The sequence below is a fragment of the Arvicola amphibius genome, chromosome 5, assembly GCF_903992535.2.
Source record: "Arvicola amphibius chromosome 5, mArvAmp1.2, whole genome shotgun sequence".
NCBI lineage: Eukaryota > Metazoa > Chordata > Mammalia > Rodentia > Cricetidae > Arvicola > Arvicola amphibius.
In genome coordinates, this window is record NC_052051.1 from 113698377 (window position 1) to 113715352 (window position 16976).

General features: G+C 38.0%; 1 protein-coding gene across 10 annotated transcripts in view; it reads left to right on the top strand.

Moving 5' to 3' along the window:
• LOC119814125 (ankyrin repeat and KH domain-containing protein 1) overlaps nt 1-16976 on the top strand; it is a 120859-nt gene that overhangs the window by 21202 nt on the left and 82681 nt on the right. For all 10 annotated transcript variants that reach the window (XR_005285363.1, XM_038329490.2, XM_038329486.1 and 7 more), the window contains exons 3-6: nt 1788-1944; nt 6367-6514; nt 8517-8664; nt 16008-16241. Coding sequence is in view for 9 of the 10 variants with exons in the window: in XM_038329490.2 (XP_038185418.1) it covers nt 1788-1944; nt 6367-6514; nt 8517-8664; nt 16008-16241 (687 nt within the window). In the remaining variant the exon portion in view is untranslated. The remainder of the gene's footprint in view (nt 1-1787; nt 1945-6366; nt 6515-8516; nt 8665-16007; nt 16242-16976) is intronic.

A 16976-nucleotide genomic window follows, 5' to 3' on the forward strand; every position in this document is an offset into this window, starting at 1 on the left:
AATTAATAGGTTAATACATTTATTATTTATTTAAAATTATTTATTTAATTTTTATTATCTTTATTTTTCTTTTTTATTTGTGCATATGTATGTATATGGGTATTTGTGCTACATCATGAGTTTGGAGGTCAAAGGATAACTTTCAGGAGTTAATTTTCTCCTATTGTGGGTCACTGAGGTTAAACTCGGGTCATCATGCTTGGCAGCAGGTGCTTTTACTAGATGAACCATCTCATTTCCTCATATATTCTATTTTTAAAATAGTACCTAAGCCGGGCATTGGTGGTACATGCCTTTAATCCCAGCACTCAAGAGGCAGTGTCTGGTGGATCTCTTGAGTTTGAGACCAGGGTACCTGGTCTACATATTGAGTTCCAGAGCAGCCAGGACCACATAGAAAGACCCTGTTCCCCCAAGAAGGCCCAAATAAAGAAATAACTAGGACTACAAAGAGAGACCTTGTCTCAAATAAATAAATAAAATAATAATAAATGATAGCTATACATTTAGTGCCATATTTTTACTTTATATTAGCTGTTAGCTGGCATTGTGTTACATACCTATAATCCTAGCAGTTGTGGGTTGGAGGCAGATGGATCAGGAGTTCAGAGCCAGCTTCGTCTATGCATTACATTTGAGACCAGCCTAGACAATATAAAAGCCAGGGGAATAAAGACTATTAAAATACTGAAAATTCAAAATAAAAAGTTTTAAAGTTCATAAGTTAGCTTCCTTGTACTACTAACCAAGTATGCGGTAAGCACAGATGATCTCAGTACTCAGGAAACTCAAGGCAAGAGGATCAGAAGTTCAAGACCAGTCTAGGTCATACAGCAAGTCCATACCAAAAAATAATTAATTAAGTGTGTGTGTGTGTGTGTGTGTGTGTGTGTGGTGTTGAATAGATGTCTCCATGGATAAGAGTGCTTGCTGTGTAGTATGGATCCCATACTACATAAAAAGTCAGGTGTGGCAGGCTTGTAACTCCAGTGCTATGGAGGAAGCAGACAGGAGATTGATTCCCTGGGGCTTGCTGGCTGTCAGCCTAGCTACTAGTTCACTGAGAGACTGAATTTAGAAGGACAAAGGTGGAGAGTACTAAAGCAAGACATGTGATATCCTCCTCTGGCCTACACAAAAGCATGTGCACCTACACACATGTGCATACACTATGTATACATGCAGCATACTCTCCTATACATACATGCTCATCCAAACAAAATAATAGCAATAATGAAAACCAAAATCTCAATATACTGTTAGAGGTTCAGAAAGATTGTTAACAGCTTTTTAACATTTCATATCAAAGGATATAAAAGAAATTTTGGAACCTATTTATAAATTAAATTTATTGGGTGTTGCATATTTTGGTTTTTCATTTATGGTATCTGTCAGACTCAATTTAAAACATTACTCTGGAAGATGTTAAGTAGACATTTGACCAAAATGGGGGGAAAATGTTGGATTGTTTATTATGATAAATTACATTGCTACTGAAAATAGAATGGGCAAGTGTCGTGTGCTAGAGATTTTATTGACAGTTCTTCAAGTGAATTACTCATTTGGTACAATAAGGATCATATTAAGTCAAATTCAGAATTAGGTGTAGGAAAAGTTAATATGTATGGCTTGACGTTAGTGGTAGAACTGAAATCATCAACCTTATTTTTTTACTGTCAGGTTCATATATGGGGTCTTTATCATTTCTTTGACATGTGTAATGGTGCTTAAAATATAATTTCAACAATTTTTGCTTTTTCTTTCCCTGCATTGCCTCATTGACTAAGGAATTGGCAAATTGTCAACTGCTGATGGTAAAGCTTTTGCAGATCCTGAAGTACTCCGGAGACTGACATCTTCAGTTAGTTGTGCACTGGATGAAGCTGCTGCTGCACTGACCCGCATGAGAGTAGAGAACACACACAGTACAGGACAAGTGGACACGTATGTATTCAATACTTTGCTAGTTAGTATTAAATGTTTTCTTGGAAAAATATGAGCCAAGTGGGTATTTGAGGATATGTTACATTTTAGGTTGATACATGAATATGTGCATACTATATGAATATTAAAATGATAACTTTATTCAACTTTTTTGAATAAAGTCCTGGCTGTCCTGGAACTCACTGAAGATCAGGCTAGCCTCGAACTCAGAGATCTGTCTGCCTCTTTTAAGTGCTAGAGTAAGTGCTTTTTTATTCTTATGTGTATGACTATTTACATGTATGTATGGTCACTACACATGTACCCCCTCTCCCCTCAAAAACACTGCATGGACTAGAAAATGTTCATTTTGTTTTTTGAAACAAAGTTTCACTAAGTAGCCCTGGCTAGTCTGGAATGCTTTATATATCCTGGAATATGCTAAGTAGATCAGGCTAGACCCAGCTCACAGAGATTTACCTTTCTCTGCCTCCTAAGTGAGTTTAAAGATGCCTCACCTTGCTGTGTAACTGGAGGTTTCTTTTACACCCGCCAGTTCCCAAATATTCACTCTGAGGCTTAATATTAATTACAAACTGTTTGGCCTATTAGTTCAGGCTTAGTTAACTCTTATAACTTAAATTAACCCAATTCTATTATTCTATATTTTACCATGAGGCTCGTGGCTTGTTACCTCACATCTTGCTTCCCCAGTGACTGTTGGCATCTTCCCAACTCTGTCTTCTTTCTCTGTTTCTCTGCTTGGATTTTCCGCTTAATTATATTCTGCCCTGCCACAGGCCAAAGCAGCTTCTTTATTATCCAATTGTTATAAAATATATTCACAGCATACAGAAGGGCATCCCACATCACTGCTGGGTACTGGTTTTATTTTTGAGACAAGATCTCACTCTGTAGCCCAGGCAGCAGTCCCGCCTCAGCTTCCTTGAATGCTGGTGTTAAAAGTGTGAGCCATTGAACTTAGATTTGCATTCACTATTAAACATTTTTGTGGGTATTCAGTATTTTAGTATATGAGAAATCTAAACTGAATAAGACCTAGTTTCTACTTCAAAGTAAGTGACACATTCTAAAGGTTACAGTAATTCTAACCTGACTACTTGATTAGTTATAAATTAAATGGATTACTTAACAGTCTAGTTGCTGGTTGTTTAAATATGGTCTGTGGAGAATGAGTATATATCAGAGCTTGTTTGAAGTGTACAGTCTTAGGCTATGTGTGGTGGCATATGTTTATAATACTTAGCACTCTGTAGGTAGAGGCAAGAGCATTGGCAGTTCAAGGCCAGCCGTGGCTATATAATGAAGTTAAACTCGGCCTGAGCTGTATGAGAAAGCCTGGGACTGTAACCCTGATGTCCTGGATCAAAACCTGCGTTTTAATAGGCAATATAGGTAGTTTCCTGGATTTAAGTTATGCGTGTTGGCATACCTGTAATCTCAGCACTTGTGAGACTGAAAATGAGATGACTGGTGTGAATTCAAGGCCAGCCAGGGTTACATAGTGAGTGAGTTTGAGGACTGCCGAGACTACAGCATGAGAGTCTGTCTTAATGAAAGGAAAAGGAGCTGGGTGGTGGTGGTGCATGTCTTTAATCCTAGCACTTGCGGGGAGGGGGTGGTGGTGGAGGGAGAGACAGATCTCTGAGTTCAAGGCCAGCCTGGTCTATAAGAGCTATTTCCAGGATAGGCCCTAAAGCTACAGAGAAACAGGGGTCTCAAAAAACCAAAAAAGAAAAAAAAGAAAAGAAAGGAAAAAGTAAATTCATGAATTCGGTTTTATTTATTGGTTTGTTTGTTTTTTGAGATAGGGTTTTACTGTGTAGTCCTGGCCATCCTGGAACTTACTCGGTAGACTGGTTGACTTCGAACTTACAGAGCTCCCCTGCCTCTGCCTCTGCCTCTGCCTCCTGAGTGCTAGGATTAAAGATGTGCCCCACCACTGCCAGGATCAGTAACTTATTTTACAGCAACTGTTTTTACCACAGTAAGACTTTAAGCCATAGGTTCATGTACACAAATATCTTTGTGGATCAGTATGGTAGTAGCCTTTAAAAAGCTTGTCCGCCTAATGCCTCAAAAGATGTCTTTTTTACAAAGGGAAAAAATAGTATCTTTGCAAAAAATCATTTAATCTGATTCATTAAGGAAACAGAGGCAAGCAGATCTATGAGTTCAAGGACAGCCTGATTTACATAGTGAGTTCTAAGACAGCCAGAGACAAATATTGAGACCCTGTCTCAAAGAACAACAGACCAGTTAATTGGACTCATCATGAGTGACTTTTATGCAGTCTGTTACAATGGTGTTTGTTAACACAAGTAGCAGAAGCCGATTGGTGGTAGCCCACACCTTCAGTCCCAGCTCTTGGGGGGGGAAGAGGCAGGTGGATCTCTGTTTTAAGGCTAGCCTGGTCTATAGAGCGAGTTCCAGGACAGGCTCCAAAGCTACACAGAGAAACCCTGTCTTGGATAAAGAAAAACAAACAAACAAACAAAAAAGCAAACACAAGTAGTAGGGCCAAAACTGTGGTGTTAATTTTAATTACAAGAACTCAGGATTCATTCGTAGATTATGATTACTATAAATTAATGCTTTGAGAAAATCTAAACTTCAACCCATACCAAAAACCAGCAACAGTAAAAAGGTAGTCCTTTTGTACTATATCAGTTACATTTTTAATTATTTTTAACACTTAAAGCTGAAAAACAACTTTAAACAAACTGGCTAACACTCTAATTTTATATTTAATGACAGTATTACTTTTAAAAATACTTGATGTGAGAATACATGCTGCATGTGTATATTTGCATCACATGTGTGCCTGATGCTTGTGAAGAAGAGTGTCAGATTGACAGAGCCTTTGTAATTGAAGTTACAGATGCTTGTGAACCTCTGGTCCTCTGCAGGAGGAGCAAGTTCTCTTAACTACTGAGTCATCTCTTGAGCCCCACAATAATTATTTTATACTTACATTTGTATAAGAATAGTTCTACTATGAGACTTATACCAGAAGAATTATTTTCTTGCTGATGTTTTGGGATTTGAAATTAATATCTCTGGCCCAGAAAGATGGCTCAAGTGGTAAAAGGTCTTACTGCCAAGCCTAATCATATGGGTTTGATTCTTGGAACACGCATGTTAGAGGGAGAAAATAAACTCCATATACTTGTTCTGTGACAAAGGTAAACGTATACATGTATACACATATACACACAATTAAATAAATTTTTTTTAAAAAAAACTAATAATTCACCCTGAGATCCTGCTGAGGAATCCACTGCAGAGCTAGTGCTGATGCTTTCACTGCTGCTATTATATGATCCGTTGTCTAAATGTGATTTTGGATAAATTAAGCTTATATATAACTTTCAAAATCTTAAATTGCTAAAATGGCACCAGTAGCCCATGCCTTTAATCCCAGCACTTGGGAAGCTGAAGCAGGTGGATCTCTGAGTTCTAGGCCAGTCTGGTCCACTTAGTGAGTTCAAGGACAGCCAGGGCTATGTAGAAAGACCTGTCTTTTTAAAAAAATATTGCTCAGATACTCTTCTAGGACCTCCAGTATTGTTGCATTTTAAAAACCAGCATTCATGTCTTAGTAAACTTGAGGTTACAGAGCCTGAGGACCAGTAAGGTTTGAAACTCAGATTATCAGGCTTGGCAGCACTTGCTTTTCTCCACTCAACCATCTTACTGGCCTTCAATCCCTCTGTGCCTGTCAGAATTTGTACCAGAGCCAGGTTTGGTCGAATGTGAGTGTAATCCTAGCATTACATAATAGAGTTTGGGGACCTTCTGAATTACATTAGGCCCATATCAATAAGCAAACACAAGTTACTTCTAGATTCTAAAACCAACAGTGATTCTATTAGTTGGTTTTGAGCTTTGAGGATTGCTATTTTGTAAAGTCAACTTCAGATATAGAAATTTTACCAGAAAGATTTTGAAAACTAAAAACAGCTGTTATTGGGGGAAGATTGTTGGGAAAGCAGTATAGGAAGAGAATAACAAATAAATATATGTATGAAAATCTGGTAATGAAACCCATACTGTATATACTGCTTAAAAAAATAATAATTAAAAATAGAGCAGAAGAGATGGCTCAGCAGTTAGGAGCACTTGCTGCTCTTAAAGAGGACCCGGGTTTGGATCCTAGAACACACATGGTGGCTAACAATTGTCTATAACTCAAAAATATATCTATAATAATAATAAAAATGACAGTTACTTTTAAATTCTTATTTTTACCTAGTTAAAGCATGTATATAATTACCGTTAGGGATAGGATGCTTGGCACATAAAATACTTATGCTAGTTTATCTTAGTACACTTTTTATATGTGTCTGTTCGATTTAATTTTGTATCATAGGATCATGAGTCTTTTTCCATCAGTTAATTTCATGTGATGTTTGATTGTAGTCGCAGTCTGGCAGAAGCTTGTTCAGATGGAGATGTAAATGCCGTTCGCAAATTGCTAGATGAAGGCAGAAGTGTAAATGAACATACAGAAGAAGGAGAAAGCCTGCTGTGTTTGGCTTGTTCAGCAGGATATTATGAACTGGCACAAGTAAGCAGAAATAATCTTTATTCATTTTAGTAGTGCTGGGGATCATCAAATCCAGGGTTTTGTGAATGTGAGGTAAGTGCTTTATCCCTAAGCTACATCCTCAGCCCTGAAATATTATTATTAGTGTTTAAAATTATAGAGAGGCTTGGGTATTTTAGTTATTTTTATTACTTATAAAAGAAAATGTGATTAGAGGCCAGATTCTCCCTTCCCTTTCTCTTTTAGAAATATACACAATTCATTTTGTGTGTGTGTCTGTGTGTGTGTAGCTAGGCATAGTTTATTTTTATATCATGTATTCAAAGCTTATCCTATTGAGTAAGAATCACTGAATAATCATATTTTAAGCTCTTCTGTTTTTGGAATTTTTGTGTACATATGTTGTGTGTGTATGTTTGAATGTGTGTGGGGCTATGTAGGGCAGAAGATGATACTAGGTGTGTCTTCCTTGACCATTCTCCACTTTGTTCACTGAGATAGGATCTTTTACTCTGGTGAACCTGGAGTTACCAATTTGCTTCTCTAGCTAGCCTGCTTGCCCTGGAGATCTCCTGTTTCTGCCTCTCAAGTTCTTGGAACTCTGACTCTCAGGTCTTCATGGTGAACACTATCTACTGCACCGTATCCTCAGTTCTAAACTTTTAAAAATAGTAGACAAGCCAGGCAGTAGTGGCACACACTTTTAATCCCAGGATTTAGGCAGTAAAGGCAGGTGGATCTCTGAGTTCAAGCCTAGCCTGGTCTACAGAGTGAGTTCTAGGACAGCCAAGGCTACACAAAGAAACCCTTTCTTGGAAAAGTAATAGTATGTAACTGGGGTCTGAGAGGTGGCTTAGTGGTTAAGAGCACTGGTTCTTCAAGAGGACCCAGCACCCACATGGCAGCTCACAATCATCTGTAACTCCAGTTCCAGAGCCTTATGTGCTCTACAGGCACTGTGCAAGGATGTGGTGCACAGACATACAGGCAGGCAAAACACCCATACACCCAAAATAATCTTAAAAAGAAAATAAAATAGATAATTGGTCAGGTGGGATGGGGGCCTAACTTTGTGTTTGATTACTGGGGCCCACCTAGTGAAGAGAGAGAGATTCAATTCCTGCAAGTTGTCCTCTGACTTCCACCTGTGTGCTGTGATCCTTTTGTGCCTGTTCACACAAAGAGAATTAATGTGATGGTGGTGCTCACCTGCATTGGTGCAAGCAAATAAGTTCAAGACCAGGCTGAGCTAGGTAGTAAGTCCCTGTCTCAAAAAAACAATAAAAAACAAATAAAAATATAACTATAAAGGAAAGTAGAAGTTTATTTCTACTCCATTCAGAAGAATATCCTGTTCTAATTTTTTTCTTCTATATGGAGCGATATTGGAAAATAAACTATTTTTATTGTTCTTTCTATACAATCTCAAGCATAGCACAATTTCTTTTACAAGAGCAGACATATATAATAGGATGGCTAATGAGATCTTTATTTAAAGATTAGCATGGGGGACTGGAGAGATGGCTCAGAGGTTAAGAGCACTGGCTGTTCTTCCAGACGTCCTGAGTTCAATTTCTAGCAACCACATGGTGTCTTACAACCATCTGTAATGAGATCTGGTGCCCTCTCCTGGTGTGCAGGCAGAACACTGTATGTATAGTAAATAAGTAATTCTTTAAAAAAAAAAAATTGACATGTAATAGCTAGAAGTGGTGGTATGTGCCTATAACCCTAGCATTTGGGTTGTGGAGACAGGAGGACTTGGGATTCAAGGTTGTACTTGGCTGCCTACTTAGTTTAAGACCAGCTTCAGATGCATGAGATCTTGTCTCTCAAATAGTATTGGAAAAATATATGATCTGACCTGTCATCTTGACCAGTAAAAATTGGATTTTCCTAATAGGTGATTACTTTTACATATCTTTTTATCCCTATCTCAAAAGGTTATCGTCTCAAACTGAATATTTTGTCTGTAAGTACTATTAATAGTAAGCAATAACAACTTCTTTGTGTGTTTTTAAAGGTACTACTAGCTATGCATGCTAATGTTGAAGATAGAGGGAATAAAGGAGATATAACTCCTCTGATGGCAGCTTCCAGTGGAGGTTATTTAGATATTGTGAAATTATTACTTCTTCATGATGCAGATGTCAACTCCCAGTCAGCAACGGGTATGTAGAAATTGATGTAAAGGAAAACTGACATATTTTTTTAACATTATAAACTGACTGCCAGGCAGTGGTGATGCACACCTTTAATCCCAGCACTCCGGAGGCAGAGGCAGGTAGATCTCTGTTGTGAGTTTAAGGCCAGCCTAGTCTACAGAGTGAGTTCCAGGACAGCCAAGGGTACATAGAAAAACCCTGTCACAAAAATAAAAAAAATGTAATTTAACATGATTAATAAATATTTGATTACTGCAGTGGCTGGTGAGATGGCTCAGCAGTTAAGAGGACCAGCTGTTCTTCCAGAGGACCTGGGTTCAATCCCCAGCACCCACATGTCAGCTCACAACTGTCTGTAATTCTTTCCCAGGGGATCTGGCATTCTCACAGATACATACAGACAAAAACCCAATACAGCACATAAAGTGAAAAAAAAAAGTAAATTTGATTACTGGAGCATTGGTGAGGTGAGATAGCACAGTGGGTAAGGCACTTGCCCAGGCTTAATAACCTGAGTTCAATTTCCAGGATGCAGATGGAAGAAGGAGAGAACTAACTCTTGAAAATTAACCTCTTATTTCACATTTGAGTCATGGCATATACATATCCCACCTCATACAAACAGAAAATAAACAAATGTAATTTTTAAAAATTAGATTATTGGGAAAAATGAATGGAAACCTTCTGAAAATAATGTTGACTTTGATATCATTAATAATCTTTGTTGTAATTGTTTAGTTATGGTTTCAATGTGTAGACCAGAATGGCCTTTGCACTCAAAAATCCTCTATTCAGCCTCTAGAGTATAGGGATTATAGCACGTACCATCACTCCTGGCTGAAAAGTCTTTAAGTCAGTGTGCAGCCTTACTGAAATTCTATCTAGCACTCAGGAGGCTGAAGTGGGGGCTTCTTGAATTTAGGGATAGTCTGGGGTTGATAGCAAGGTCCTATTTCCAACAACAGCAAATCTAACATAAACTTAAACCATAAAGAGGCACTTGTGTATAATCTTAGCACTTAGAAACCTGAGGCAGAAGGATTGCTGTGTGTTTGAAACACATGTTGGATATATAGGGTCTTCCAGGACAGTTCTAGTCTGCATAATAAAACTATTTCAAAAACAAACTATGTAGGTTCTGTTTGGTCAAGATGAACAGTTTTTCTGCTACAGATTATTTCTTTTGTCCCAGTGATATGTAATGTATAAGAAAAAGTTATGTGCTATATCTCCTGTAGTTCTTCATATAGCTTCTTTGACTTTGTGTTTATGGTATCAGATTTTTATTTATGGTATGCTAAATACATTTATTAATAAGAAAATGCTTCCCATCCCCAACTTCTCCCTCTTTTAAAATGCCAAAAAGAAAGTTTTAATAGGCTATCTACTGATATATATTAAAAGTATGATTTAAATTTAGATCTGGAGCTGGGAATGTAAATAAATTGGTATAGTACTTACCAAGCATGCGTGAAACCCTCAGTTCGATTCCTAGCATCACATAAACCAGATACTAGTTACCATAAATTAGTTACTTTCCTGTTGCTGTGACAAAACACCATGATCAAAACAACTTCTAAAAGAAAGCATTTAACTGGGTTTATAGTTTGAAAGCATTAGTCTGTGATAGTGAAGCAAAGACATGGCATAAGAATAGATAAGAGAACTTTTGTTTTCAGTTTCTCGAGACAAGGCTTCTCTGTAACAGTCCTGGCTGTCCTGAAACTTACTGTGTAGACCAGGCTGGCCTTGAACCCAGAGATTCACCTGCCTCGGTCTCCCTAGTGCTAGGGAGGCATGTGCCACTACTGTCCGGCAGGGAACACTCACATCTTGATCTTTATGTAGAAAGCAGAGAGAGAGAAAGAGAGAGAGAGAGAGAGAGAGAGAGAGAGAGAGAGAGAGAGAGAGAGAGAGAGAGAGAGAGAGAGACAGAGACAGACTTGGAATGGCAGAAATCTTTTGAAACCATAAAGCTAGTCCCTAGTGACATGCTTCTTCCAAGACTACACCTGCTGATCCTTCCCAAACAGTTCCACAAACTGAGGGCTACTTATCTAGTCATATGAACCTAAGGAAACCATTCTCATTCAAACCACTGTATTTCACTCCATGACTCCCAATAGGCTTGTGGCCATATCATAATGCAAAATACATTTAGTCCACCTTTAAAAGTCCTTATAGTCTTTCACAGTTTCAATATGTTTTAAAGTTTAAGTCTTTTCTGAGATTTAAGGCTGTTTCTCAACCAGTGGGTCACGGCATGTGTGTGGGGGGTCAGATCACCTTTCACAGGGATGACCAAAGACCATTGGAAAACACAGATACTTAAATACATTATGATTCATAACAGTAACAAAATTAGATTTATGAATTAGCAATGAAAATTATTTTATGGTTGTGGGGTCATCAAAACACAAATAACTGTGTTAAAAGGTTACAACATTAGGAAGGTTGTAAACCACTGCTCAAGGCAATCTCTTAATTGTAACCCCCCCTTAAAATCAGAAAAAAATGACATACTTTCAGTATACAATGGCACAGAATATACATTACCATTATAAAAGGGAGGCATGGGGCACAGTGAAGAAATACTAGACCAAGATGGAAAACCAGCAGAGCAAATTCCAAATCCTGTAGCTCCAAGTGTGAGATCAAAGGACTTAGATGGTTCTTTCCTTCCTACTTTGCAGCCTGCAACACACCATACCCTGTATGCAGCTTTCCCTGGCAGACATCCCATAGTTCCAGTACCTGTAATATCTTGGGTTCTCTAATGCAGTCTAGCTCTATGAAATGGCCTCACAGGCCCACCACATGGACAACACTGCTAAGTTTAGCTGCCTGCTTGGACCGTAGCTTGGTCCCCTTAAATCATATTTACAGTAGCTTTTGTTTGTTGTTGCTTTCTAGGAACAGAAAATTTCTTAAGCCTTTTTATAAGTTGTGAGCTTAGTTGGGAGGTGGTCTTCCCTTTATTTCTATAGGGATCAGGCCTCACCTTGATCTCCTTACCTATTTCAGCATAAACCTTAACTCTGACATTAAATTTCTTTGTGCTCTTTTTCTCTTCAAACTGTATAACTTTTATTTACTTTCGTCCCATTTGCTCATTTTCATTGTAGCCCTACATAAGAGTGATTACTAATAACCTTGCACAGAGTCAATATTAGGCTGTCTTCAAAATCTGCAACAAAGAATTTTTTGTTATTTGTCATTTTAGCCTCAGGCAGATTCTCAGGATAAGAGCAGAATGCTGTCTCATTTTTTTTGCCAAAATAACACACGAATGGTCTCTAGCCCAGTTGGTAATATTGTTTCTCTCTGAAACCTCTTGAGTTAGGCCTCCATAGTATTATCTTCCGAGGTCCTGCTAGAATGGTCTGTTAAGTTCTGCTTACAGCATTCAACTGCTTTTCTATTCCAAAGTCCCAAACTCTTTTACTTTCCTCCCCAAAACCACATGGTCATGTCTGTCACATCAGTAGCCCACTCTCTGGTACCAACTTCTGTATTAGTTAGGGTTTCTATTGCTGTGATAAAGCACTATGATCAAGGCAACTTATAAAAGCAATCATTTAATTGAATTTGCAGCTTCAGAGGGTTAGAGTCCATGATGGCAGTGCAAAGGCATGCTGACAGAAATAGCTGACAGGTCACATCTTGATCCCTAAGAAGGAGGCAGAAAGAAGACTGGAAATGGCACAAGACTTCAAAGACCATCTCAGTGACAGATGTCCTCCCACAAGGCCACTTTCCAAACCATTCCACCAACTGGGGACCATGTATTTAAACAATGAGCATATGGGGGCTTCCTTCAAACCAGGTTTAGTGACACATCTATAATCCCAGAACTTCTGAGCCTGAAGCCAGAGAAGGATTACTATGAGTTCTAGGCCAGCATGGACTACAGAATGGCAAACTGTATCATTAAATTTAAAAAAAAAAAAAAAGTATTTTTTCTTGAAGGTGTTAAGATGAGAGGAATGTATACCTATCTTGTGGTTATGTTGTGAATATAAGTATAAGGTATTTTTCTCAGATATGGAGAGATGGTATGCCATTTAAGATCAAATACTGCTTATTCCCCAAGATTATTTCCCAGCCTCATGTCAGGTGGCTCTCAACCATCTGTAATTCTAGCTCCAGGAGGATCTAACACCTCTGCTTCTGCCAGCACCTGCATACATGTGTACATATCCACATTGATATATGTATAATAAAAAATTAATCTTTTAAGAGAAGATATATATATCTGGAGGAAGTGTATCCAATACAGTGAATTATCTTTTGATTGGATCTGTTAAAAACAGTTTTTAAAAAAAATCAGTGGATAGAAGTAAAATGTTAAATGTTCTAAGCTATATAGTATTCAAAGGAAAGTAATTTTGAATAGTATTTTAGAATTTTATTTTTATTTTGTTTATTTGAGGTTAGGGGCTTTGAGACAGGGCCTTACTATATTGCCTTGGCTGTCCTGGAACTCAAAATTTAGACTACACTGTTTTTGAACTCAGATCTACCTGTCTCTGCCTCCTGAGTGCTGGGATTCAGAAAGAAGCCTGGCTATCAGCAATGTGTAGTGATGAGCTGCGGGCAGGCCTGCTTTTCATCCTGCCTGGCTCCTGCACAGCTAGCTTAAAACCCGAAATAATTACACGGAAACTGTATTCTTTTAAACAGTGCCTGGCCTATTAGTTTTAGCCTCTTATTGACTAATTCTCACATCTTGCTTAACCCATTTCTAATAATCTGTGTAGTACCACAAGGTGGTGGCTTACCAGGAAAGATTCAGCATGTCTGACCTGGTGGCTGGCTCCATGGTGACTGACACAGAGAGGAGAGGCATGGCGATTGCCTAACTTCCCTTCTTTCCAGCATTCTGTTCTGTCTACTCCACCTATCTAAATCCTGCCCTATCAAAAAGCCAAGACAGTTTCTTTATTAACCAATGAGAGTCCTCCATCAGCAATGGACTCTTAGTATGCTCTATAAATGATTAATGAAAATACTTCACCCCTGCCCTCCCATTTCCACTCACGATTTTAACTCCTATTTAATTGGAAAAATAGAAAATTTCAAAAAGAAGTTGATTCATCTTCCTATAAGTAAATTCCTAATCAAGCTACTTTCAAATTAATTGATTGATGTACTTATTTTGCATGCTCTTGTATGCACACATGGAGGCCAGAAGAGGCCATCAGGTATCCATCTCTGTCACTGCTTACTTTTCTAGGACTCTTGTTTTCTTGACTAAGCCAACAACCAGCAGCCTGTCTCCACCTCTCTCAGAGCTGGTATCCAATGCATGTGCAGGATGTCTGGCTTATGTGGGTATGGTGATTTAAACTCCAATTTCATGTTTGGTTTTGTTTTGAGACAGGATTTCTCTGTATAGTTCTGAAACTCACTCTTGTAGACCAGACTGGACTCCAGTTTAAGAGATCCACCTGCCTCTGCCTCCTGAGTGCTGGGATTAAAGGCATGCCCTCCCACCACCCAGACAATCTCATGATTTTAACCAGTGAGCCATCTCTTCAGCCCCCAAATTTATTCATTTTGTTTAATAGACTGTACCAGAATTATTTAGTGATTATTAAAAATATAGTTCCCAGGCTGATGCAATTGACTCAACTGGTAAAAAACATTTGCTGGTCAAGCCTGATGACCCAGGTTGATCCTTGAAACCCACATAAGGATGAAAGGAGAAGACCACTTTCTGAAATTTGACTTCTTAACTTCTACATGCATGCATACCAATAGACATATATGCCCACACACTCTCACACATAACACTCATAACTAAAGATAAATTTTCCTTTTTAATTTTCTTTTATGGCATTGGTATTTTGCCTGCATGTATGTCTGTGTGAGGGTTTCAGGTCCCCTGAAACTGGAGTTACAGACAGTTGTGAGTTGCCATTTGGGTGCTGGGAATTGAATCCAGGTCCTCTGGAAGAACAGTCAGTGCTCTTAACCACTGAGCCATCTCTTCAGCCCCCACCCCCAGTAAATATAATTTTTAAAAAGGTTCCCAGAAGTTTCCTTCTTTACTCCAAAGCAGTTCAATCTTGGGGTGACAGAGATGAAAACCATAGCACTGTACTTTGACTTCATCTGGGGAGGTGCTCAGCATTTTTGTCACCTGTTTTTAGGTGCTTTTTGCTTGGTACTAGATATCCTTACTTTTACAGGTACCTGCTCACTATTTGAGGCTCAGCACAAATAGAGCTATTCCCTTTTGGGGGGGGGGGGGGGGGCGTCGGGGAACCCAAACTAGATAGTTCAAACCTGTTCTGACTTAGACAAAGGGGTGGGGAATTTAAGGCAAGCCTAGGTTCCAAAGCTGGGCCGTCTCAAAAATAAAACAGACAGCCAGGTGGTGATGGTGCATGCCTTTAATCGCAGCACTTGGAAGGCAGAGGCAGGCAGATCTCTGCAAGTTTGAGGCCAGCCAGGTCTACAAGAACTAGTTCCAGGATAGGCTCCAAAGCTAAAGAGAAACCCTATCTTAAGGCGTGGAGAAGATAAAATAAAATACCAGGTTTATTGAGATGACTCATCCCCTGGAATTCATGTTTAAATGTGCAGTTCTAGAGGTTATGCAGTCTAATTTTAGATTATTTCTGTCACTGTTGAAATATCTCTACAGAGAACCAGGGTTCCAGTCTCAGCGCCCACATTTAGGCTCAAAATTATCCATAATTCCAGTGCCAGAGAATCTGATGCCCTCTTCTTACCTCCTCAAGCACCAGGCATACATGTGATGCACATACATGTACATACCTGTGGGCAAAACACTCATAAATAAATAAATCTAAAAAGATAATAAGTAAAGGATCTCTACCCATTTGTGTTCTGCTCTTTAAGCAACCACTATTCTGTTTTTGACATTTAGATTTGCCTTTTCTATGCTTTTTATATTGTCTAGACAATTAAAATATGTAGCATTTTGTATTATGCTTTGAAGAAATTCTGTCAGAAAATAAAGATATGCTTTAAATTGATGATAGTAAAAGAAAAATGATCTGGGGATGATTTTTTTACACTTGTAGTTCCAGCTGCTCCTGAAGTTGAGGCAAGAGAATTGTGAGTTCCTGACTAGTGTGGGTAACAGCTGGAAAGACTACAGGATGGGGGTGAAAGGAGAACATGTTTGTTTAGCATGTATGAGACCATGGGTTGAATCTGTTGCACTTAAAAAAAAACAACAAACAAAGCATAAAACTTGCAATGGTATTTGTGGTTTATGTCAAGGAATTGGAGAGAGATAACTAGAACAATAGTGTGACATCTATGGTTAATTTTGTTTTTTTTTTTTTGTTGTTGTTGTTGTTGTTCTTTGTTAGGGAATACTGCACTAACTTATGCCTGTGCTGGAGGGTTTATTGACATTGTAAAAGTGCTACTTAATGAAGGTGCAAATATAGAAGACCATAATGAAAATGGACACACACCCCTAATGGAAGCAGCCAGTGCAGGTCACGTGGAAGTTGCCAGAGTTCTTCTAGATCACGGTGCAGGCATCAACACTCATTCTAATGAGTTCAAAGAAAGTGCTCTGACACTTGCCTGCTACAAAGGTACCTTTTATGTCAGAATATTTATAATTGCTTTTATAACAACTTCAAATATTCGAGTATTGAGTATTTGGGTTAACTTGTATATTCCTTCTTTAGCTGAGTATTTGAATTTATATTGTTTTTTTTCTTATGGTGTAAACTTATGTTATAAAACATATTAGAAAGCCTATTATTAACTGTGCTTTCTGTACTATCCCAATATATATTATTATTTTAATTCATTTAACTATCATGTCAACTTATAGATTTTAGGATTTCCATTATTTAATACCCTTTGTTCTATGTGATTTTTACATTGAAGAATTATACATAGATCTACTGATACACAGTTGGTGTAGAGAACCTGAAAAATATGGTTGTAGCACAAAGAGAAATTTAAATGGCCTGTAATATTACCATCTAAAGGGGAAAATGCATGTAAACAGTATTTTAGTATTTGTCCAGCATATTTTTTAAATAAGTTTTTAAAAGCATACATATTTGTGAAATAAAATAATTTATCGGTTTTATAATCTATTTTATTTAGTAGTATATCATAAATATGTACTCATCTCAGTAAATGTTCTTGTAACATATTTTTTGATGATCATATACTATTTCAGTTAGATTTTCTAGATTGGTTTGCCTGCAAATACCACAAAACACTGTGATTTGTAAAGAAGAGAAACCTAAGCATAAACTGTTTGTGTTAGTATTGCAATTCATTTTTGTCACCAAGATCCAAGAGTGTTATTC